General features: G+C 47.1%; 1 protein-coding gene across 2 annotated transcripts in view; it reads right to left on the bottom strand.

Annotated features, from left to right (window-relative positions):
• Positions 1–14,939, bottom strand: part of B4galt5 (beta-1,4-galactosyltransferase 5) — a 52,614-nt gene extending 37,675 nt beyond the window's left edge. Inside the window, exon 1 of one of the 2 annotated variants that reach the window (XM_038332111.2) lies at positions 14,799–14,939. In XM_038332111.2, the coding sequence (XP_038188039.1) occupies positions 14,799–14,913 (115 nt within the window). In that variant the 5' untranslated portion in view covers positions 14,914–14,939. Of the gene's footprint in view, positions 1–9,653; positions 9,676–14,798 lie in introns of those variants that run through there. The other variant, XM_038332114.2, reaches the window with a different exon arrangement.
• Between the last annotated feature and the right edge of the window lie 2,427 nt (positions 14,940–17,366).

Below are 17,366 nucleotides of genomic sequence, written 5' to 3'. Positions count from 1 at the left end.
TTCTAATCTATAGACAGGAAGCTTCCCACTCACCTACCCAGCACGGTAGTGAAGGCACAGGGACAGTAAGGAGATATTTGTCTGAACTGGTACTGGACTTCAAGCATCTGCATATGATCTTTCAATCCTCCTGCTGTCCCTGCAGGCTTACCCACTGTCTGTCATCATTTTTCACAGGATGGCACCTGAGATCACAGGCCTCTGAAGGAATGAAGTCCAGTCACTCAAACCTTCAAAGGTCCAGGTTACAGACTAGCAGACCTCTGGCTTACATTCTGTTTTATGCTGGGGCAGGAAGAGGCTCTTCCAGCCGGCCCTTCCACTTTGTTTCATGGTAAGTCCCTAGTCACATTATGGAGGTCCACTATACTATTCATTTTATTGTAGCTCTTAGGTTTTCTAAAATAAAGTCATTACTAAGGAAGCAAATTAGCATGAGCCTAAAGCCAACCCAAAGTAGCTCTTAAAATTCAAGTTAATCTTCCCTAGTGCCTGCCAAGTGAAATCTGAACAAATCTAAACATTCTAATTCCTACAAATCTTAAGATTCTTAATACTTTAAACCAGAGTGAAAAGAAGCCAGCCTCCCAAGTCAACAGCAAAACAAAATCAAGAGTGCCAAACCAACTTCTGACTTCTTCCCCCTTCCAGCTTCTCACTGGCTCAGACTGGCAGCCCAGAACCTTACAGTGGGGAATCCAACAGCCCTGCAGATGACTCCAGGATGTGCCCTGGCCTTGCTGCAATGGGAAGGAGCTCTTCCTACCTTGTGCTCATACAGAGCATGGGAGAGTAGCTCCCATGAGGAACAGGCTTCTCACATGGGTGGCAATTTCATAAACAGCTTGGTTCTTCACTCTCCTTCAAAGAACCAACATTTCCAGATCCTAAGCAAAAAAATGCCTCTTAAAGCAAACTTTGGGCTGGGCAGGGGTGAGTACATCTGTAATCACAACACTCCAGAAGCTAAGGCAGGAGGACTACCATGAGTTCCAGGCCAGTTTAAACCATAGTGAACCTTGACTAAAAAAAGTCAGAAGGATGGCAGGCAGCAAGTGTGAATCCCAAAGACAAAGCATGAAAACATGGAACCATGGGAACCATGGAGCTTATTATTCCTCTAATTAAAACTAGAAACAACACCCACAACATCACAGCAGCTTATATTCTAAGTCAGGGCGGACTGTGTCCTTATGTTTATTGATTATTTTACCTTAAAGACTCCAGGCTAAGGATTAAAAAAAGCAATGCTGCACTCACTTGTGGTGTCCAGCACCACACACAGCCTTCACACACCATATATACACCTCTGGTGTCCAGCACCACAGCCTTCACACACCATATACACACCTCTGGTGTACAGCACCACACTGTATATACTCTGAGATTTACTGTGACTTGAAAGCATGGTTAAAACCTATCTTGAGTCCTAAATTGGGGGTCGGGGGAGAACCTCCCACTTGTCAACAGCTCACAGACTGTCGGGGTCCAATGCCCCAACATAAAACTACTTTTCTCTAACTGGACCGGTGCGGAGGCGCGGGGGAAAAAAAAATGAGACACAGTTCATACAGCAATATAGGAAGGGAGTCTGAAGATCACCCGCGTGATCTTCAAACACCTTTATTCCCCCCCCCCCCCAGGTAAACCAAGGTGGAAGCTCATTAATATTCTCTTTCCAGGATATGGGAGTACAGTCACACCTGCAACTCGGTCACCAGCTTGGAATCCACACCTCTTCCCAGGCGATCTACATAATAACAAAAGAGAAGGAGTAGTCCACCCTGAGCTTTTTGTTAGGTAGCCACAGGCGGTCTGGCAGGATAGTAACTGCCTTGAAAACTAACCATGGCCCGAGAACTTGGCTGTCATACCATGTAGAAAATATGGCCCTACAACAGACCTGTCCCTCATATAGCCATCAAGCATCCGACTTCAATGGGCATGGTGACTCTGAAACTGTACTGATTCATACTTTAGATCGTAATCAGCATTTTTACAAATCCAAAATGTTCGTAGCTGAGTTCCTTGTCTTGAAGGTTTATTAGTAGTGAGAGTGTCAACATGCTCCAGCAACAGGGATCACTCAGAATCTCAAATCTGTCCACCTTCACTGCCCAACACTTATCAACAAGTCCTTCCTGAGCATCTGATAGTATGAGAACCAGGGTTACAGCGGTGACCAAGAGCACCAAGGCCCATGAACTTGTTGAATGAGAGGCCTGGGGCCAGCAGCACAGAGCTGCTGCGTGAAAACAGTCATTAGCCAGTCTGCTGGAGAAGTGCTGGAGGGACAGGAAGCAGGTTCATGATGCAAGACAAATGCTTTCTGAGCACCTACTAAGTGTCACACTGATATGGTCTTACTATGTAGCTCTAGAAAGACCTTGAACCCTCAGTCCTCCTGTCTCTGCCTCCCACATACTGAGATTATAGGGGTGCGCTGCCATGACCCTCTTTACATGCTTCAGTAACTGGAAGATGACTCAATGGTACGAGTGTGCACTGCTTCTCCAGAGGACCCAAGTTCAGTTCCCAACATCCATATGGGGTGCCTTCACAACTGCTGGTAGCTCCAGCTCCAGGGGAATCTGACTTCCTCTTCTGACCTCTACTTACACACTCAGACACACATACACATAAACAAAAAAAAAAAAATAAATAAATCTTAAGGATAGAGAGGTGGCAGAGGGTTAAAGAACTTCTTGTTTGGAAAATACAGATGGAAACAGATAATGGAGCTGCATTTTCCAAATCTCACTGTTTGTTTAACCCTGAAACTGTATTGTCTCACATAAAAATGTAGTAGCCTTGTCTTGCATGAATTACTAGAGACCAGCATTTAGAAGCAGAAAATGTTAATATGTTGAGTTATATTTTAGCCCTTCTTAACAAAATAATCAGTAAAAGGGAAACATGGACAATATGGCTTGGACCTGTTCATCGGAAGTGGTCACAGGATACTTCCAACACTTAAAATATTGAATGGAATATTTCAGGTTTGACAAACAGATGAACCTCTTAAAAATAATCTGAAATCAGCAATCACTGAGGGCACGCCTGCAGTCCCAGCACTGAGAGAGACTGAGGCAGGAGAACTGCTACCAGTTTGAGGCAAGCATGGGCTACATAAAACCAGGTCTTAAAACAACTAAGAATATGCCAGGTGGTGGGTGGTGGCACACGCCTTTAATCCCAGCACTTGGGAGGGAGAGGCAGGTGGATCTCTGTGAGGTCGAGGCCAGTCTGGTCTATAGAGTTCCAGGACAGTCAGGGCTACACAGAGAAGTGTCTCAATTTAAAAAAAAAAAAAAGTATACATAGATCATGAGAAAGAAACTTTCACTCCATCCTTTCAAAAACCCATTAGCAATCTCAGACCTCAGGCAAAAGGCAGAGGTGTCAGCACTGAAAGCACTTGGGGGTTTCACTCAGACAGCTTTTTTTTTTTTTTTGAAAAAGGATCTTACTCTGTAGCCCAGTTTTTTTTTGTTTTTTTGTTTTTTTTCCACTCTGGTCTTGAACTAAAGCAATTGTGCCTCATCCTTGGGTGCTGAGATCAACCGCTGTTAGCCACCATTTACAGGTAGGCTCTAGACTTAAGCCCTAGCACTGAAAATAAAACTAAGTTATTTTATCTTTTGTGCCTCAAAACACACTATTAGGAAAATAACAATGACAAGCCACAGAGTAAAAGTAAATATATTAATACATAAATACATATTACATCTGATAAAGGTTTAATATTATTCCAAGTATTACACAGTAGCCAACCAACACAGAAAATGTTAAGTACCAACAAGGAAATGAAGACTGAAACCAGAATGAGATACCATTTCACTCCTACCACATGCCTTTTCTTCGAAGACAGGTTTCTTATAGTCCAGGCTGGCTCTACACCTACTGTGTGCCCTTGGCCTTGAACTTCTGATGCTTCTGCCTTCCCAGTGTCCCACCACACCTAACAATTCTCTCTCCCTCTCTCCCTCTCCTTCCCTCCCCCTCCCCCCTGTTCATTTTCAAGGCAACATTTCTCTATGTAGCCTTGGCTATCCCTGCTGGAACTCACTCTGTAGACCAGGCTGGCTTCAAATTCACGGAGATTCGCCTGCCTCTGCCTCCTGAGTGCTAGAATTAAAGGTGTGCATCACCACTACCCAACAGCAAACAGTTTTAATTACAGAACACAGGAGGCAGAAGCAGGCAGATCTGTGAATTCCAGGTCACCTTGGTCTACAAATCGAGTTCCAGGCCAGCCAGGGATACATAGAAAGACCCTGCCTATGAAAACAACAACAAACAAACAAAACAAAAAAACCTGGTGCTGGGGATGTAGCCACTTGGTAAGTATTTGTCCACCATGCATAAAGTTCTGGGTTCAATCCTCAGCACTGCTTGAAACCAGACATGGTAACCCAAGTCTATCATACCTCACCTGGGAGGAAAGGGCAAAAGAAAAAAAAAGGATCACCATTAGCTACCTGGGGCCTCACTGACAAACCCAGCTGACTTAGAACTCACTCTGTAGACCAATCTCACAGAGATCCACCTGCCTCTTGTGTAGCGAGTGCTTGAATTGCAGGCATACACTATCACACAGGCACTTAATGTGTTTCTTCTTCCCTCATTAATCAGAGAAGCGTACACAGTGTTTGCTGCCCATCCAGATGAAAATGCCCCTATCACTACTGTGAGGATACAGAGAAAAATGAATGTTTATTTTAGAGACCAAATGCTTTTACATACAATTCACACAGCACAGATGTGGTGGCTCCTCCCCACACTCAAGAGGTAGAAGCAATAGGATAAGGAGTTCAAGGCTAGCCTCCATCAAAACTTGGAGGCCAGTCTTGAGTCAAAAAGAAACAAATATATAAGCAGCACACTGTGACTTGTTCAGTGATTCTGTGGCTATGAGCAGTGTGGCTCAGCACTGGGCTAACCACCGAGGCCCTGGATTTTTTTCCCCTCAGACAGGATTTCTCTATGTAGCCCTGGCTGTCCTGGAACTTGTTTTGTCGACCTGGTTGGCCTCAAACTCACTGAGATCCGCCTGCCTCTGCCTCCTAAGTGCTGGGATTAAAGGAGTATGCTGCCTGGTGAGACCCTGGGGGGGTGGGGGGTGTTAGGGTGTTAAGCCTGTCCTTTCTGGTCTGTCTGATTTGACTTCCTCAAATAGTAACTTTTAGTAAATCAAGTTTTCTTTTTCTTAAAGACGCAGAACTCCTCTAGGTAAAACATAAAAGCAAAATCCTGATCCAGGAACTGAAGAGATTGCTCAGTAGTTAAGAGCACTTGCTGCCCTATGAGAGGACTGGAGTTGGGTTCCCAGCAGCCACACCAGGTGACTCATGAATGCCTGACTTGACCTGCCTGGACACTCTCTCACACACAACATACATACATACATACATACATACATACATACATACATACAAATAAATACCTTAAAAATTCTTCCATCCAGCCAGGTGGTAGTGGAGCGCACCTTTAATCCCAGCACTAGGGAAGCAGAGGCAGGCGGATCCCTATGAGTTCGAGGCCAGCCTGGTCTACAAGAGCTAGTTCCAGGACAGGCTCCAAAGTTACAGAGAAACGCTATCTAAAAAAAAAAAAAAAAAAAAAGCCGGGCGGTGGTGGCGCACGCCTTTAATCCCAGCACTCGGGAGGCAGAGGCAGGCGGATCTCTGAGTTCGAGGCCAGCCTGGTCTACAAGAGCTAGTTCCAGGACAGGCTCTAGAAACTACAGGGAAACCCTGTCTCGAAAAACCAAAAAAAAAAAAAAAATTCCAAAAAAAATTTCTTCCATCCAAATACTTTATTTCAGAATTTTCCATATAATGGGATGGCAGAACCCTACACATGTGCAAAATTAGGGACCCTCCCAGGATTGCAAAACAAGTCAGTCTCCCTACAATCAACAATTTTGTCATTCTTCTGAATGACAATAAAGGTTTGGCTAACACAAATACGACAGCAGTGTTATGTAGAAAAATATTATTTTCTGAGCATCACAAATGGTCCACTGGTCCAAAAGATAAACTGAGCATGAACACTTTAGGCTTTGTATATAAAAGCATAAAAGTAGAACTCCTCAGCTTGATCCAGCTGTTTTCATAAAATGGAGTCTTTCTCTTGGTGGGCTTAACTTGGGGAGCTAGGATATAGTTTCCAAGTTTGTTGTCTCATGTCCAAGAATAAGGAAACTGCAACATGGAGCGAGCAGAATGAATGGCAGTTTTATTAAGGAAACGTGAGAAAGAATTCCCAAGCATGGGAAGGGCTCTGAAGGAGGAATACTGTCCGGCTGCCCTGCCCAGTGGGCTTTTACAGTTTTTATGGTGGTAATCAGTGGGAGACTGAAGTCATCTTTACTGATACTGGTCATTTTTGAGCAGAATATCAGGTGCAGAAACAGGAACGAGGTCACAGGTCCTGAGTAATGCCCATTCAAGGGAGGGTCCCCAGTGCTCCATGACTAGTTCATGATCCACAGAGGCCTAAGAGAATCAGCTCCTGCATGAAGCTGGATACATTGGCTCATAGCTGAAATCCCTGCAGAGACAGGATCTTGGGTTCAAGGCTGGCCTGATCAACACAGAGAGACCACATCTAAAAAGCAGACAAATGCGAGTGGTTACTGTCGCTCATTGGTGCAGTGCTTGTGTAGCACATACAAAGTTCTGGGCCGGCCATGGTGGCACAGGCCTGCTGAGGAGGAACAGGCAGGAGGATGGGAGGCCAAGGTTATACTCTCCCAATACAACAAACTTGAGGCCAACTTGAGCCACATGAAATTGTCAAAAAAAAAAAAAAAAGTTTTTTCAGCATATCTTCTAGGCTCAGCAGAGTGACACCATCATTAATCCCAGCATTCAGGAGGCAGATGCCAAGTGGACCTCTCAGCTCTAGGCCATCCTGGTCTACATAGCACTTTCTCAAAAATATAAAAAATGAAAAACAGAACCTTCACAATCAGCAGTTCTATGAGATGAAAACACATTTTCTCTTTTCTCATCTTTCCAAGTCCCCACTTTACTAGACTCAGAATTAAGCAATAGGTTTAAACGCCTATAAATTACGGTGTTCAGAACACTTGGTATTTATTACAATGGTTTTGACTTTTTATTGAAAATAAGAAAAGAATTGTGCCCACTAGCATACAGAGATTAATTTACAGCCCAATTCTGTGTTCGCTTTCTGACCACTCCACAGTGGCTACTCCACTGCACAGCTCATCTCCATAATTAGGCCACTCCCTACCTCAAAGAGTCATTGCTAACTGATGCACCTGGGAACAGCATCCAGGCTCCTTCCATAGACAGTGTCAGTGTCACCGAAGAGGAACAATGCCCTAGGGCAACCAACTGCTTACCCAACCTAACAAAGAGAAGGGGGAAAGTGGGAAATCTGAGAAGGGCCAACTCTCTAAATTATTTAAGGTGCCACCCATGCTGGGGGAAACTGAATTCGTGGGAGGATCCCATTTGAATGCTCCTCACACAAAGGCACCATATACAAAGCCGTGAGTCACAAGGCACTGTTCTTTTCACTTCATATCCACTAAGCTGGGACCGGAGGGAAAGTGCAATGGTCCCTGTTTGCTGCTGAAAAGTAGGATGAGGTGAGGGGCTGGAACTGGAAAAAAGCAAGACTTCTCTTTGCATATTAAAATTTAAAGATGACCCCAGGGCAAAGGATGAAACCAAGATAGATAACATCCCAGGGACACCCAGACCATCCTTGGCATTCTTTTCTTTTACAAGACAGACATCAGTGTAGATTCCAAGTCTTGGATGCCAGGCCAATGTCCTCAAGCAGCAGCACCTCAAAAGGCAGGGAACCACATACAAATCCTTCCCCAAACTTACAGCAGCAGAGCTTTCCCAGGCTCTGCTAGTTCTTGGGGCTAGGGTGGAGCTCTCTTGTAGAGAGCTTGCCTAGGCTATATCTCCGCAGCACCACAGAAAAGGGCAAAAGGGTCTAGTTCATGCAACCTGAGGTCAGAAAGTGACTCTATTCTACAGTACAGTTTCTTCAGTTCACAGGGGAAAAGACTCAGCAAGTTTTCATCTAAGTGTGAATGGTGTTCAGTCCCAGTGCAGTTTAGAGCATTTGGCCATCTGAGTCAGGAACAGCAACAAATGTAAGAGGCTTTGGGCCCAGCTCTATGCCAAGCCATTTTATGCCCACATCCCAATTTAATTATGACAAGCACATAGAGAAGCAGTCTCCTCCGTAGACAGGTAGGGGAAGGGAGAACGAAGTGCTCTCGAAGTCAGGGCTGACTGGAACAGAGGTATAGCTGCCACCTCAACTACGGCCCAGTCCTCCAAAGCTGAGCATGCAGGTCCCACTCATCTCCTGCTAGTCCCTTACTATTTCCTGCTCCAGGGCCCCTACATGTCCTGGTCCTCCAGCACCACAGCCGCCACCCACAGACTGATAACTGACAGTATCACATTCAGCTTTCAACCAGGCTCTCTGGTTGACCCCAAGATCTTGAAATTCTCTTGCATGAATCTATCTCCATCAGAATAAAACACAAAACCTTCCCCTAGAAGGGAGCACAGGGGTAGAAATACTCTGCCCTCCCCACTTCTAAGCTATCCCACAATGAAAGTGCACAAGAGGGATGCTACAAAATGACCTGTTGACTAAATGAATGAAGCCTCTCTACCTACCTAGGTCTCTGTACCTAGGTCTGCTGATGACTGACTGACTTGGCCCTTCAGGACATACTGTCTTCCATTTCTATGTGTTTCTTTTTTTGGTTTTTGAGACAGGGTTTCTCTACGTAACAGCCCTAGCTGTGCTGGAACTAGCTCTGGATGGCCTCAAACTCATAGGCCTGCCTCTACCTCCAGAGTACTGTGACTTAAGGCATGCACCACCACCACCCGGCTTCTATGTGTTTCTTGCAACTGATCTTGCCATCATCTGTATGATATGTGTGTCCCTGAGGCATTATAATTCTTAACTGTGGGCAAAGGAATGGCTCAGTCTGGCCGATTCGCCATCTTTGAAATGAAGCTGCAGTCAGAACTGACCACATCTGGGAACAAGACAGGCATGCATACGCCAACTTACTGAGCCATTTTCTTAATTCTTTTTGTCTCAATGATCTACAAAAAAACAAAACATCAAAGGCAGGTCCTGGGACCTGAGGAATGATTGTGACTTCCCTGATAGCTCTTGACTGACTGGAGGCCTCTCTGCCCGCGCCTACTCTGCTGGCTTCTGATTAGCCCTTATCTACTTAGCCTCACCTTTTCTGCTGTTCCTGACAGACCTCAGCAGCTTTCCAAGCCTTACTGGTTTCCTTTGAATGGTGACATGTCCCTCCCCTTTAACAGTCTCAAAAGCCAAATCAAGGGGTCCAGGTGAGTCAGCAGCATCTTGGCCATTGTGGTTTTCGATTGTCACTCTCCTAAAGAACTCTAGAAAGACATGGCAAGAGAGCCCCTCCCACTCCTGGCTGTCATGATCCTGACCAGTCAGACAGAAGCAGACCCACTTTTCAAACAACCAAAGACCAGCTCACTCCAAATCTAACACCTTCTTTATAGAAAGCAAGAACTCTGCAGGGAGAACCAAAGACATGGCCCACACCCTGACAGCAGGTGAACTATTCCTTCTATAATCCAGCCTACCTCCAAATACAGATCCCTCCAAAGAAGGGAGGCAGGGGGCTGTATGCAAAGACATCTGTCCAGAATTTGGGAGCTGGAGGAAGAAAGATTAGAAGTTCAGTTCATCCTTAGCCACACAGATCAAGTCTGAGACCAGCCTAGGCTACATGAGACCATGTCCCAACAGAACACAATCTGTGAACCTGAGTTGGGAAAGGAACACTGGGGGCGGGGGGGGGATGTCTTAACAGAAGGTATTTAACCTTCTAGAGCAGAATAATCCATATACCTCACTGTGTTTCCTCCAGAAAATCCCATGGGTTAAGTAATGGAGACATTCAGAAGGCATTTTGAAGACAGTAACAACAAAAGGCTTTTCCTGCCATAACAGATTGTAAGAGATCTGAACATTTATTTCCAATGTTTATTAGGGGAAAAAACATCTATTTGAATACGTAAAACATGTGCTTTCTGTATAATCTTCATTTCTTTTTTTTAGAATGTCAACAAACTAGCAGCATTCCATATACTAAATCATTCATTAGCCTGACTGAGGTATAATTTCTTTTGTTTATTTTGTTTTGGGAGACAGGGTTTTTCTGTGTAGTCCTGGCTGTTCTAGAATTCGATTTGTAGACCAGGCTGGACTCAAATTCACAGAGATCTGCCTGCCTCTGACTCCTGAGTGCTGGGACTAAAAGCATGTGCCACCACTACCTAGCAAGGTACATCTTTTTTTAACACAAAGAAAGGCCTGCAATCCCAGATACTGAAAGAGTATAGGCAAGAGAACTGAAAGTTCAAGATTTGCCTCCAAGCTAGAGTGAGTAAAACCCTGACCTGTCTCGATCTCCCTACTTTTTATTACATTTATTTATTTGTTTATTTATGGTATGCCATAGGGAGATTATAAAAGTCAGAGCTCCTTCCTCCACATAGAATCAAACTCAGGTCATGAGTTTTACTCACTGAGCCCTCAATTTTCTCTCTGTCTCTGTCTCTCTGTCTCTGTCTCTCTCTCTCTCTCTCTCTCTCTCTCTCTCTCTCTCTCTCTCTCTCTCTCTCTCTCTCTCTCTCACACACACACACACACACACACACAAAAATGAGGAAATCCAAATACTTCCACAAAATTATTTGGTCAAATCAGGAGGGGTCTGAACAACTGGTTCTTTCTTGTCTTCCAAACACTGGCCACAAACCAAACTTTCCTTGGGAGTAAGCAGACCAAAACAGGAAAACCATTCCCCACTTCCTTTCTTCAACTGTCAAATAAGCAGAGAAAAATTGGTTGAAATGGCAAAACAGAACTTCAAATAGTAAAATATCAGTAGCGTGCTGTTAGCCCTGACCGCCTGTGTGCAGCGCCACTCTCCAAGGGTTCCTGTTGTAACAACTGGTGGAGGTCAGCAGCCTTGCACATCTTGCCAAACGAAGGGACCATCAGATGGTACTTTATACCTGCATCTGTGAGCAGCTCAAGCCCATTTTCCTTTAATGGACCTGGTCAGCCTGGAAGTCCTCTAAGCTCTGAAATTCCTCTAGTCAGAGGGTCATAAATAAGATCAAAGTTTTCTCCAGAAGAGAGGGTATGTCAACACTGCAGGTAAAAGTGATAAGAAACATTCCTCAGGCTGTGGAGAAGGGCTTCAAGGAAGGATACATCATGTTCCAAATACCTTCTCCCCTTCCTCTTTTTTTTCAATTCTTAGCCCCTAAAAGTAAGGATTGAAACCAGGGCCTCACACATACTGGATGAGAACTCTAACGCTGAATTATAGCCCCATGTTTTTTTAAAAAAGTTTATTCTTTTTATTTATGTGTAGAATGTGTATTTGTGAGTGTGTGTGTGTGTGTGTGTGTGTGTGTGTGTGCATGTGCTATAGGTGTGAAGGTACCTAAGAAGTCCAGAAGAGGACTTGAGATCCCTTAAAGAGTGTTAGAGGCAGTTGTGAGCCTCCCCATGTAGGTGGGTGCTAGGAGTCAAAATCAGGTCCTCTGGAAGAACAGCAAATGTTCTAACTGCTGAGCCATCTCTCCAGTTTCAAGTTTGTTTTGGGACACAGGGTCTCACTAAGTTGTGATATACTCTGGGAGGGATGATGTCTCTTAGTCCTAGGGCACATGGTCATAAGGGCTACAAATGGAGTCAAAAGCAAGGACTAAGAAGGTGCAGGGGGAGAGGGGTTTCTGGGAGAAAGGTCAGGTCTGCCACTTTCCACTGTACCAGAAAAAGAGACCAGTCACCATTTGGAAATATACTAGACTGAACTACGGTTGATACACAGCCTACAAGATACAATTATTTAAATTTATTTATTTTTATTTGCATTGACGCCTTGAGTGCTAGATCCCTCAGAACTGGAATTACAGGCAGTTGTGAGCTGTCATATGGGTGCTGGGAATTGAATCCCAGTCCTCTGAAGAATAGTCAATGCTCCTAACCACTGAGCCATCTCTCCAGCCCCTACAAGATACAATTTCATTTGGTTCAACTTTATGTTCTTTATGTGGATTGATATAGTGACACTCACCTTCAGATCTCTGTGAGTTCTGGGACAGCCTGGCCTACATAAAAACCCAGTCTCAAAATAAGAAAAAAATAAAAATTTTTGTATATGTATAGGTGCTTTGTCTATGTGCATGTCTGTGGGCCATGCACGTGCATACCTGGTACATTCAGCAATCAGAAGAGGGCGATGGATGTAGAACCAGTTACAGATGGTTGTGAGCTACCATGTACCTGCTGGAAATTGAACACAAGGCCTCTGGAGCAACCAGTGCTCTTAACCACTAAGCTATCTCTCCAACCCTCTAAGCTCTTTTTAAGTTTTTGAGACAGGGTCTATGTAGTCCTGGCTGTCCTGGAACTCACCATTGTCTCACTATATAGACCAGACTGAGCTCAAACTCACTGAGATCCTCTTGTTTCAGCCCCCTAAGTGCTGGGATTAAAGGCATGTACCACAATACACATCTTAAGCTCATTTTTATAACCATCTCAAATACGGTTTTTATATCTGAAGACATATAAACCCTTACATTCTCTAGACTGCCTCAACCTTTGAGAAAGCTTTACCATAGCACAGTTGAAAACTAGACATTTGGAAAACTAAGTTCATTAATAGGGAAGGGGTGGAAGGGGCTGGTGAGATGGCTCAGCAAAGAACAACACTTGCTGCTTTGGGGGGAGAACTAGGCTTGGTTCCTAGCGTCAACATGGGGACTCATAACAATCTGTAACTCCAGTTCCAGGAGATCCAATGCCCTCTTCTGTTCTTCATAAGCATTGCATTCATGTGGTACACAGGCATACATGCAGGCAAGACATCCAAACATACAAAATAAAAATCTTTTTCTAAAAGGCAAGATAAATAAAACAGCCAAATAGCTAATAACTGTGGTTATACGGATCCTAAGACTCCTCCTTTTTACTGATTCTCTCCACCCCTTCCTCCCGTCTCCAGTGCTAGGCATCAAATGGGGACCTTGCACAATGCAAGGTGCCACTCTACCACCCAACCACACCCCAGCCCTGCTATTCCTATTCTGTACCAACACACTTGAATCCACAATAGATCTGCTCTCTCGCATACTTCGAAGAAGCTACTAATGAAATACCAAAAGTTTCCTCTTGCAGTGACATAGGATTTGGAATTCTAAGTGTGGTGGCAGTGGCACAGGGGGTCTACTGACCTGAAATCGACCATTGAGGAATCTGAAGTCAGTAAGTTGAATTTCTGTTGGAGAGTCTGGCTTCTATTCTTTCTTATCAAAAGAGTGATCACCTTGGAGATACAGGGGCTATATAGACACAGACCATATATAGACACAGACTATATAGACACTTTCGCAAAAGGACAAAAAAAGAGGATTTGACTGGATGATGCCTCTAGGTTTAAACCCATCAATTCACACCCATTTTCCGAGAATCTAATATCCTATTCGCTAATGAGCTCTCTTCTCAATTAATTCCACTAATTAGTTATCTATTCTTGTTCAGCCAGAATTCCTGTCCTTTTACTTAGTAAGCCTAACAAGCCACAAAAATTAGACATCCCTAGTGGGCTGCCGCTCACCAAGTCAGTCAGGGCAATCTCATGTTGGCTCTTCCATCTTCCCAGATGAGGCTGACAGTAAAAAACACCAACATCTAAACGCCAAGTGAACCCAGCTTTAAAAACTAATCAGGGGAGAACCTTCCACTGTCTCTCTGGAAATTTCTCTGCCAGTTCAGAGTTGCCAGGTCAACAGGGCACAGCAGCATTTACTACTCCTATCGCAAAGGCACTTCCCCACAGCGGCACCCAACCCAACCATCCAGAATCGGCCCCACCCCCAACAGCATCTTCTTATTTTTCACCGTGGGGTGAAGTTTTCTCTAGAACTCCAAGACCACGCTAAGGCAGACAAGTCGCTTCCCTTAAATCTTTTTCCTTCTGTCCCCCAAACTACCTGTAACAGATTTTATTTATTTATTTCAAAGACTCTGGGCGCCCGCTGTGGAGATAAAAAGCTTTAAAGGGGCACTTATGGCTCTCCATTTCTTAGAACCCGATGAGGCTGGGATTCGCGTCCCCAATTTACAGAGGAGAGAAGCTGAGGGCCCAAGGTCATACAGGACATCTGACCTCAGTGTCCTCTGCCCTTAACCCTCACGCAGCCTTTGCCTTCTCATCAGCCTCCCTTCTGTTCCGGGAAAGGCTCGTTTGCTCCCCCGGCCGTCTCCCCCTCTAAAGGGCGGGCCTTGGAGGAGAATCGCTACCCATTCCGTCTCTTCTCTGAGCGCCCCCTCCCTTCCACCTGGCACCGTTTCACCAAGGCCCCTGTCACAGCACCTCCTCCAGGGCCAATTCAAACTTCCCATCGGTTCCCAGAGCAGGTCCGGTCCGCTACGAGGAGCCGCGGGCGAACAGCGGGCTAGGGGGAAGGAGGGGGGGGGAGGGGAAAGGGGCGCGCAGCCCGCAGCCCCGCCGGGTCTGGGCAGCGGCAACGCGCGGCCGCGGGGGGCGCGGGCGGCTGCGTCAGGGAGGAGGCCGCGCGTGCGGGCGAGCTGCGGGGCGGCGCGGCAGGAAACGGCGAGTCACGGAGCGCGGGGCCGGCCGGGGCGGCGGCGCGGGCCGCGGCGGGAAGGGGCGTGGGGTGGCCGCGGGGTCTCCTTCCTACCTATGCCGGGCGCCACATAGACGAAGTAGAGCAGCGAAGACGACAGCGAGAAGAAGAAGAGCGCGGCGAGCAGCGAGCGGCGCGGCAGCCGCAGCAGCCCCCGGCGGGCGCGCATGCTGAGCCGGCGGCCGCTCGAGGGCCGGCCCGGGCCCCGCTCCCGCCGCTCCGGTCCGCCGCCTGGGCCTCGGCCGCCGCCTTCCGGGCTTCGCGCGCCGCCGCCTCGCCGCTTTCAGCCGCCGGCCGCCGCGGGCCGGGCCACATGAGGCGGGAGGGGGGCCGGCGGCCAGAGGAGCGCAGCGGCGGGGGCGGGGGCGGGGCAGGAGGGGCGGGGCCTAGTGGGAGGGGCGGAGTCTGAGGCCGGGGGTGGGCGGGGGCAAGGCCCGCAGTCTGAGTAGATGGGGGAACCCGGCCTGAGGCTGGTCTGACGGGGACCGGAGAAGGGCGGGGCCTAAGTGGGGGCGGGACTGGGGGCGGGGCCTGATGCTAAGGGCGCCGCCGCGAGCCGGAGGAGCACACCGGCAGGGACCCAGCCTGAGGTCCGATTGGGGGGATAAGGGCGGAGTCTGAGGAATAAGGGCGTAGCCGCGAGCCTAAGAAGCATTTCGGCGGAGACTGGACCTGAGGCCTGACGGGGAGGAGAGAAGGGCGTGGCCTGAGGCAAGAGGGCGGAGTAAGGCGGGGCCGACAGGCTGGGGAGCGCGTTGCGGGGCGGGGCCTGAATGTGGGGGCGGGGCGGGCGGGGGACCGCGCGCTTGCCCTCTAGCCGCGAGACCCTCGCGCGGCCGCCGCCCATGCTAGCAGGAAGCACCTCGCTGGTACGAGTTGGTTCCGGACGCAAGCACCAGCTCGAGGGCCGAGGGGTGGTGGACAGAGTCTGAATAACCAGGTAACCCGCCGCGGCGGGAGAACAAGGATGCAGAGGCCGGGGCTCTGGTGTTCGCCCTCTTTCATCCATTCATTCCAGTCACCATTTATGATAAAGTGCCAGTTATGGGTCCTGGGACTGGGGGTGCGCCACGGGGCAAAACATGATTTGTCTTCTAGGATCCTGCATTCATGTGGAGGAGAAAAGAAACAATAATAACAGGTGAGGATAGGAGATACGAAGACAACTGAACATGAGAATGTTTTGGATGCGGTCTGCACTAGTCGGAAAAAGGCCTCCCTCATAGGTAGGTAGCAGGAACACAGGAGAGAGAACTGTCTGCTGGAGAATAACCTGGAGTAAGAGAAGCCCCACCAGCGAGGATAACCACAGTTGTAAAAGCCCTGAGAGAAGAGGCTTGATTTGCTGGCAGAATGAATCCAAGGCCAGCGTGGATAAAATGCCCAGAAGGAAGGAAAAAGCCAGACAAGGTCACTTCCTCCAGGACAGAACAATGGTGGTAACTGTCGGTGTAAAGACACTGAGAGCCTAAGTCCTAAGGGTGCTGTCTTTGTCCCTATTGCACAGATGAGAAAACGGAAGTTTCTGCAAAGAGAAGCAAGAAAAGCAAGCCACCCAAGTGGTGCAGGAAGGGCTCTGATCAAAAGTGGCCTGTCACCACGGGGCAGGCCCTTGACCACTAACCCCTACTTCTCATTCTGCGCTACTGAGCCCTGACTTTCCCATCATCTCTAAAGCCGTGCCTGCATTTGTGTATTCCTTTTAGTTTCTCCCATCAGAGCTCCACAAGGACAGAGATTCTGTTTCACATTCTGCTGTGTCTGTGCACCCAGCTCAGAGCCTGAGACCCATAAGAGCAGCAGGTGTGTACAAAGCACCTGCTAAGATCAGAGCTCTTGAAGTCCCAGAGCAGGCTCCTGCTCAGGCAGAAAGTCTCAGAACCCTCAGTGAGAGGGAACCAGTCATGGTGACATCTTGGGCTGAACTCCACACTTGAACAACAGTACACATACGTACACACAAAATAAATAAAGTATTTCAAATGAAATACACATAGAAGATCAAAGTAGGTTTGAAAGGGATGAGATGGAGTTTTTCTGGATGAAGCATCTAGTCCTGATCAAGGCCATAGCCATGGCTCAGCAGGATCCTAAAAACATCTAATCCAAACCATGGTGTTGCATGCCTTTAATCTAGGCAGAGGCAGGCAGATCTCTGTGAGTTCGAGCCCAGCCTGGTCTACAAAATGAGTTCCAGAACTCATTGTCAGGATTGTTACATAGAGAACCCCTGTCTCAAAAACACAAACAAAAAAATTTTAAATCTAATCTGGCCTCTTCCTTTTACTCCTTCATACTGACAAGTTGCTTGGCCTCTGACCTCTGTTTCTCTATCTGTAAAGCAGAGGCTCCCCCATTCCTCTAAGTTGATGTTCCGCCATGAGTATTCAGGATAGGATCTCTGTAAAGTGTTGAGCCTGTATACTTAGGCAATTGGAACCATTCCTATTCTTAACGTAATTAATCCAAGGACAGCATGGGCTACGTGAAACCCTGTGTCAAAGAAAAAATTCCCAACTAGCAAGGTGCCCTGTTCTTCCCTCACACTCTCCTGAAGGTTCCAGATGCCTGCCCTGAGGAGGCCATTGCACAAGGAGTAAACATTTAGAGGTGAGATAGCAT

Source organism: Arvicola amphibius, chromosome 5 (genome assembly GCF_903992535.2).
Source record: "Arvicola amphibius chromosome 5, mArvAmp1.2, whole genome shotgun sequence".
In the NCBI taxonomy this organism is placed as follows: Eukaryota; Metazoa; Chordata; class Mammalia; order Rodentia; family Cricetidae; genus Arvicola; species Arvicola amphibius.
Note: the sequence above shows the minus strand (reverse complement) of the source record. Positions and strands in the feature narration are given on the sequence as shown.